General features: G+C 48.1%; 1 protein-coding gene and 1 long non-coding RNA gene across 3 annotated transcripts; one reads left to right on the plus strand and one right to left on the minus strand.

The window, feature by feature from the left end:
• Positions 1-2,154: 2,154 nt before the first annotated feature.
• On the plus strand, positions 2,155-3,500 carry LOC125946183 (uncharacterized). The gene is made up of 3 exons (XR_007467446.1): positions 2,155-2,312; positions 2,401-2,581; positions 3,290-3,500. It is a non-coding gene; the product is annotated as an uncharacterized LOC125946183 (long non-coding RNA).
• Positions 3,501-5,346: 1,846 nt separating this feature from the next.
• On the minus strand, positions 5,347-7,131 carry LOC119456550 (putative nuclease HARBI1). 2 transcript variants are annotated; one of them, XM_049668685.1, is made up of 3 exons: positions 6,376-7,131; positions 6,140-6,281; positions 5,347-5,653 (listed from the first exon to the last, which is right to left on the minus strand). In XM_049668685.1, the coding sequence occupies exons 1-3, from the start codon at positions 6,412-6,414 to the stop codon at positions 5,403-5,405; spliced, it is 432 nt and encodes a 143-aa protein (XP_049524642.1). In that variant the 5' UTR covers positions 6,415-7,131; the 3' UTR covers positions 5,347-5,402. The 2 variants fall into 2 exon arrangements, with proteins under 2 accessions (XP_049524642.1, XP_037574308.2); XM_037718380.2 differs by having other exon boundaries at positions 6,140-7,131.
• Between the last annotated feature and the right edge of the window lie 496 nt (positions 7,132-7,627).

The following is a 7,627-nucleotide window of genomic DNA, read 5'->3' on the forward strand; positions in this document are numbered from 1 at the left end:
CGGCCGCTTCCGGTTCCGATCTTACGTCATCAGCATATCGGGGCCCGCGCATGTGGCGGCCTTCGGGCAATCGTTCTTCCAGGAGGACGCGGGTTAGTTCGAGCTTCGCGCCATGTACAAGGGAGAAATGCTTCGCATTGACTGAGATGATCATCGAGGATGGTTTCTGCCGTAATCTTTTATCGTTTTCCGCACGCGCCAGCTGATTACGGTGATCACAGTGAGATGGCATCGTGTATGGGCAAATGACCAAGAGCAAAAGGTACCATAAATGGAGAGAATGATTATAAAATAGGCTGGCAATTTTTTTCCGCAACGAAACGAAAGTAATGAAAGTAGAAAACATTTTAACATTGACTTACTGTCATGCAAGCGTTCGTCAGTGTATGGCCTTATTTTCTATTTTGAGGCAATGTGAACAACAAACCAGATATGACATGGGTTGAACTTGCTGAACTTCTCGCCACCGCTAAGACGGCTAAACAGGTCTTCAACGCGTGGTATCGGGTACTTTTCAGGCACTGTCACGGGATTAACAGTGACCTTGAAGTCGCCACATATCCGAATCTGGCCACTTCGCTTCAAGATAGGCACGATAGGCGCAGCCCATTCCGAAGTCTTAACTGCACGCAGCACTCCAACTCGTTCCATGCGCATCAGTTCCTCGTTGACGCGGTCGATCATTGCGAACGGAACAGGACGAGCCTTGAAGAACCTCGGCTTCACGTTGTCTTCGATTGTTATTTTCGCGGACACTCCCTTGAATGTTCCCAAGACGTCGTCGAAAACACTCGCATACTCAGCGACGAGTCCCTCAACCGGCGTGATAGCCTTAAGGTCCATGACATTGCGCAGTTCAATTCCGATGCCTTTCATCCAGCCACGTCCCATCAGGGACGGGCAGTGTCCTGGGACAACGTACAACGCGTCCCGGCACTCATGGTTTCCTAGTCGTACAGTGGCAGGCAGGCTGCCTTGCACCGGGGACAGCTCACCGGTGTTACCTTTCAGCATGACGCTTGACGGTTCCAGGCGACATGACGGAAATGTGCGGTGAAAGGTCTCTTCCGACACGACAGACACACTTGCTCCCGTGTCGAGTTCCATAATGAGGGAAGTTCCATTCATGGAGACCTCAACCCGGTACGGGCTACCGTCGTGAGCCGGTGCGCCCACTTGCCACATTTCGTAGACTTGCGGTGCCGGTGTCTCAGAGCGGCTTTCTTCGTCGTCTACGGTATGGATTAACTGATGCTTCCGGGACAAAAACGCTGAACCGCTTGCTCTCGTAACTGTAGCTGCCTTGCCCTTGCATACTCGCGCCAGGTTCCCCTTGCTTCAACACTTGTGACAGACGCTACTTGCGTGTCGACACTGCGTCGCCAGATGCTCGCCTCCGCAGCGGAAACATGAAACAGGTTTACGCTTCTGCTTTCCTGTATCACGTGACACGACATTCGTTGGCGCAACAGTCATTGGCATGGCCGTTGACAGCGCGCGAGAATCTTTGTTCGCCGCTTCCATCGCGATAACTGTCTTCTTTGCGGTATCAAGGGTCAAATCTGGTGACTCCAACAGTCGTCGCTGCGTTGCCTGGTCGTTGATCCCTGCCACAATGCGGTCACGAAGCATTCTGTCTCGGAACGTGCCGAAAGCACAATCGTCAGCAAATTTGTTCAGGCTAGCGAAAAAATCCCCAGCCGTTTCACCAGGGGTGCTATTTTGTAGCTATGACATTGAAAGTCACAATTTCTTTTCGCGCGACGTCACCGCTTCTGCAAATGGTGTAAACGTAGCACGACGTTTTTTGAATAGTCCAATCAACAGCTCCCTCCGTTGGGCGGATTAAACTCCCTAGATTTTCTGCTCTTTTCTTTAGAAAGCAAAAAAAAATATATCTAGGGACTTTAGGACGGATGTGTATTTCGTGGTCTCTTCTCTTTTTCCGGGGCCTGTATAGCAATTTGTTTTGCGAGAAGACATTTAATAAAAGCGCACGTCCATCCTTTGTAAAGCAAATTTGTTTTGCAACCATGCAACGTGAAAAGCGGCCGTTGCATAAAGAAAATCGAACGCAAGTGCTCCTATTTTTGAAGCCGTAGCCACATATATGTCGAATGTACATCCAATCCATGTCGTTGAGCGCATGCAAAATGGCGGTCTCTGTTGGAGCCGAGTAGCTGACTGTCGCATCACCGTGCGTTTACGCTAGTCCGTAATGTTCCACAAGTGATTTCGGCCCACGACTGTGTACTTTCGTCTGAGAAGAAATTCAGACGTGGCTTCCGGGAAACGTGAGATAGAAGAAAGAGGTGAGTAAATATTCTCGTGTAGTGCTTGCATTGTTGTGTGGTTTTCGCTGCATGTATTGAATGACGTGTGATCCTTTCTTTCTTTTAGGAAGAGCCAACAAGAATTATTCATAGCAGTGCAGAACATAGTGTATCGAGAACTGTCAAGACACCGCCACGACAGAACAATAGCTTCGTCAAAGTGATCGCAGCGACGGCAACCCTTCCTCGGTCAGGCGCCCCTGCACTGACGGTTCCGCTCCGAGAAAGAAGCTGCTAGAACGGTAAATGTGAGTAGCGACGTTAAGTTCTTTTACATTAATGGTGTAAAAAGGTAAAACAGAGTAATCAAATCGAAGTGAGTGTTTTAGGCAGGCGATAAGTTTAGACAAAATGTTTGCCTTACTGTGTTGCGGTCGGGCTGAAATTCTCGTTTTTAGAAAGGCTTCAAAATGTCGGCGAAACGACCACGCGTGTCGCAGGAACAGGCCGCTATTCTGTTTCACTTTATCGAGCAGTATCCATACCTGCTTCCACTAAGTTCTCGCCAAGTATGAGTGCTGCTCGAAAAAACGAGCTGGGGGAAGAGGTAGAGCCCTTCTAAATGAACAGCGGTAAAGGCAAGCCGCTGGCGCAGTCACTGGGCCAGCATGTGCTGACCTCTGTATTAATTGTATCGATCCGTAAACAACCGTAGAGCTGCGACAGATGTACATTTACAAATTTACATGTACTGTGATGATAATTTCTTGTACACATTTGCAGGATATAACTGGCAATGTCTAGGCACTTATGTGGCTAAAAGAAAAAAAGTCAAGTTCAAGTAGCCATGTAATGCATTTTTATGGGCCACAAATATATTTTCGGTGTCTCAGTATAGAGTGACAATAGCATTATTGCACTAACTCCAAAGCCTGCGAATGCAGACCAATACAACATACCAAGGCCTTGTTGCTGAGCTTCTGTAAGTAAATTTTAATTTATTTTCTTGCAAACAGCACCATAAGGCACAGATGGCTGGCCTGCGGCAGCTGACAGAGGAAGTTCGCAGCCTGTGGGACATACAGCAGCAGTGCCTCGAGGAGGAGCGGCGGTCTCAGGCGACGAATCAACACCTCCTGCAGCTGTTGCTGGCTGCACTTGCTCATGGTGCAAGCCAAGCCCCTCACCCATTTCAGGCCCCTCATTAAATGTAAAGAAGCATAGGCAAGGAATTTTTCATCACATTTTTTATCGCTTAAAAAATTCACTGATGTAGTAATGATGATATGAAGTCAGACTATTGCTGGTTTGCAACGAACAATTGCTTATGTCACCCTTTAATGCAACCACAAATAGCATAGCAGGCAGCATGATTTCATGCTTGAATTGATACTGCAGCAATAGGCTTGTCCACGCCATAAGGCTCACCTGCACAAGTGCCAGTAAGCCTGGTGGTGCGAGCATTCTGACTGTGGCATTTAAATTTCTAGGCGCCTGATTGCGGTCATGACAATGTGCGCATGAGGCCACGCCACAATTTCATCCTGTCTCACCAAATAGTGGCGATCACTTCTTGAGAGGCAGGAGAATTCGGACCTTAATATAACATTGAAAGCCACCTATGAACACAAACACACAAAAATGTGATGAGAATCCCTTGCCTATACTCCTTCATTTCATTTGTATATTTGTGACTATCAAAGTATGACATTGTCTTTTTTTTTGTAACTCCACGACAGCATGTTCCTTTCACATGTGGTGATGTGCTTAGACATCTGGCTGTGATAAATATGGTTCTGTTGGTGCGTGATAATTTATGCACCTGTACTTTCTTTTCAGGTACAGTTCACACTGGGTGCTATTTCTGTGTAACTATGGTTTGCACAGTAGTTTTATGAAACAATGCGTGCCGTCACTTGTGATATTTTAGATGCAAGTGCAAGGGGATGTGATATTTATACAAGGTGATGTGATATATGCTGCATGTCTCTACTACTGCAGCCTGATGATTATCACGGTTCTTTAATGTAATTGCTATTGCATGTGATGTGTGCATAAACATATTTTACTTTAAAAAAGGGCTGTAGGTTGAAGAATAAAGAAAGTTGCAGTTTTGTTTAATGTTTTTATTTACATGTCACTGCTACATTTGCAGTGTTAGCTTGCACTATAAAAATATTACTGTGTAACATTTCAGTTATTGACTCTACTATTTACAAGTGGGGGCACTTGGCTGAAATCTACGTGAACACACTTCACGGCAGCCACACCGCTTGACATGTTGGATGACCAGTTGACAGCCTTTTCAGGAAATTTTGCGGTTGTTGCCAGAGAAAAGGGTGCAGGACCTAGGTGTGCGTGTAACAGCACATTCGATGGAGCAGAAGGTGTGATGTGCATTTTGCCTTTTGTGAGCTTCACTGCCCGACTAGAAAGCGTGGAGACGAACACTAATGTCCTTCATTACATAAGGGGAGCGGAGAACTGTCAGGGATACCAGTAAGAAAAAAAGGCTTCAAAACAAAACTGCACGCTACATCCATGGCACACAGGGCATCTACATGACGACAGCAGCAGCAAGCAAATGTCAAACACACTTTTAGAAGCCACTTAATTTTAGTTTGCTTTCAATCTTATATGTTACCACTATATAGTCTGTTTTACTTATTATAAATGTAAGGTCTACATAACCCTCCACTACACAACTTTTACATTTCTCTACAAATCGTTAATGCTTTGCGTTACGTAGACATCAACTACAACTGAATTATGGAAAATGTTTTGTCAGCAATTTCACAGCATTAAATGCACAATGCAATTATTTCGTATCTGTTCGACCACCACATCTTGCTGATACTACAACAGCGTGTATGTACCTAGCGATGCTCACAATGCTGTTGGCGTTGCAAATGCAGCCACACACTCCTCAAGTAATGCATGTGCTGCGCACGGGTTGTGTCGAACATGCCGATTACACTGTCTCGGACAGCCCGTCCTCTCAGATAATTCAATCGAGACCCGCTGTTTAGAGGCACACCATGTGGTATCGGGTCGCCGTTGTTATCGAGCTCGCTACTACTGCTGGTGCTGCTGTCTTGATCACTTTCATCATCGTCGTCTTTGTCGCCCTCAGCCAGCCGAAGGTTGTGTGTGCAACACAGCACATGCAGCGACAATGTTTGCCGCACGTTCTGGCTCGTAGAGGAGGGTGCGGTACCGCTGCAGACAGCGGAAACGGCTCATCAAGAGCCCATTACACCTCTCCACTACGGAACGCAAGGTGGCATGTGCTGTGTTGTACTCCCCCACGACTGTTTGCATAGGAGGATGGCCGGGAACCGGGGTCAGGAGCCACGGATCCAAGGGGTAGCCGCTGTCACCTGTATGAAAATAGAAATGGTGCACTGAGTACTGCTCTGACGAGAGGCAAGTTGACAACTGAGGAAAGTTACAGCATCATTCAACAAAGGTAGGGTTCTGACGTAGCAGACCTCACACTGTCGTGAGTCCCAAGTAAGAGCACCAGTTGGGCATGTCCACCCCGACACAAACTGTTAACCAAATTACAAGCGTACTACTCGGTGCCTCCCTGAAGATGAAGAAATCAACACTTACTGGTGCTACCAATGATAAAGTAGTAGCGCTAATATGTGTTGCTTTCTTCTGCTCCTGGCAGGTACTTGGTAGCATGCTTGTAACTTAACACGTTTAAGTTTGTCAGTGCTAGCACTAATTGGTTTGATTTTTTCTACTTAAGCAGGCACTTACTCGTGTGCATGTTATTTAGTTATAAGTTTGTGTTGAGGCGGACATGGCGTTTTATTCGCTAATGAAGTGTGATTGCGACAAAAAATGCTTTGTCTTACCGATGAGGTATACACCGGGGTTCGCGATGCGCCCCGCCTGGAACCGCCGGCGCAGCCATCTCGTCCGCCAGACGAATGAGTCGTGATCTGACCCCGGTCGCATGGGATACACGGTCAGGATCCTCATGTCCGCGTCGCAGATCTGCGGAAAATGTGAACGGATGAAGTCCGCGTTGACAAGTGCAACACAACTGTCAAAAGAATGAGCAGCACTAGAGAACATGACGGATACTTACGAACATGCAGTTTTCGGCGTAGTAGCCCATCCGAGACATGAACGCAGTATTGCGCTCACCCTTGGGTGCGATAATGGCAATGAGGCCACCGTCCGTGCATCCGATCACGCCGGGAATAGCGCCGCGCCGAAGGAAACCCTCCTTCACGGCTGCCTTTTCTTCGGACGTCTTCGGAAAATGGTCACACTTGTTGCGGACCCCTGCGTTTACGACAGCCTCGGCCACGCGTCGCACGCACTCGCTCCCGGTCGACTGCGACACCCGCCGGATCGTCTCCTCGCTCCCTACGGACGCTTGCTCCCGGTGGCAAAGAAGCGCAGCGCGCACAACACCTTCCGCTCCACCGACAGTCCCGTCGCTCGCTCCGCTTCTAGTTCCCCCGCCAGTTCCTCGCACAACAACCGCACCGTTTCCTTCGAGAGAGGAAAATGCCGTCGAAAATGGTCATCCGGCATGTCAAACGCGTCGTGTGGCTCTCCGTGTCCGCGTGAGCGACGGCGAAAAGCCACCGCAGGGGACAGCCATTTTTTATGCGTTCTGAAACGACCCTACCTCCGGCGGTGCTAAAAAACTATGACTTTTGCTGCGCATAATGAGTACGTCAACGTCATTTTGACGTAGCGGGTTTCCGCGGGCTCCTGACGTCGCGTGATTGACAGACAACATGGGCGCGGCCCGGCCATTTTCGACCAATGGCAGCCGGGTGATGACGTCAAAAGTCATCGGCGAAAGTAATAGAATTGCTACAAAATAGCACCCCAGAATGACGTATTCTTGAATTAAACTTGAACGTTGCAACCACTTCCGATGGTCTCGGCGAAAAATGCTTCTTCAGTTCGTCAAGGATCATTGACAGGCTTGTTTCTGACGGCTTCGACGGTGACAGCAGGTTCCGCAGTAAGGAATACGTGGCAGGTCCCAAACAAGTGAGAAGTACTGCTCGTTTTTTTTTTTTTTCATCTTCGACGTCGTTGGCTATGAAAAATTGTTCTACCCGCTCTTGATACTCATCCCAGCTGGTTGTTCCCACGTCGAACGGCTCAAGCTTGCCGACTCCAGGCATTCTCAACTAATATACGGTAGAGAACACAGCCTCAACAGGGGAATTTCCAGGCAGCACCAGCGGATCACACTTTCATCCTCGTCGCCACTGTCATAGCCAACTCGCGGGCAGCAGCCGAAGCGAAACAGCACACTTGATACCGTGGAAAAACACTGCCCTTTATTTCCTATGCACTCATCTTTTATAGCA

This window comes from Dermacentor silvarum, chromosome 6, assembly GCF_013339745.2.
Source record: "Dermacentor silvarum isolate Dsil-2018 chromosome 6, BIME_Dsil_1.4, whole genome shotgun sequence".
Classification (NCBI taxonomy): domain Eukaryota; kingdom Metazoa; phylum Arthropoda; class Arachnida; order Ixodida; family Ixodidae; genus Dermacentor; species Dermacentor silvarum.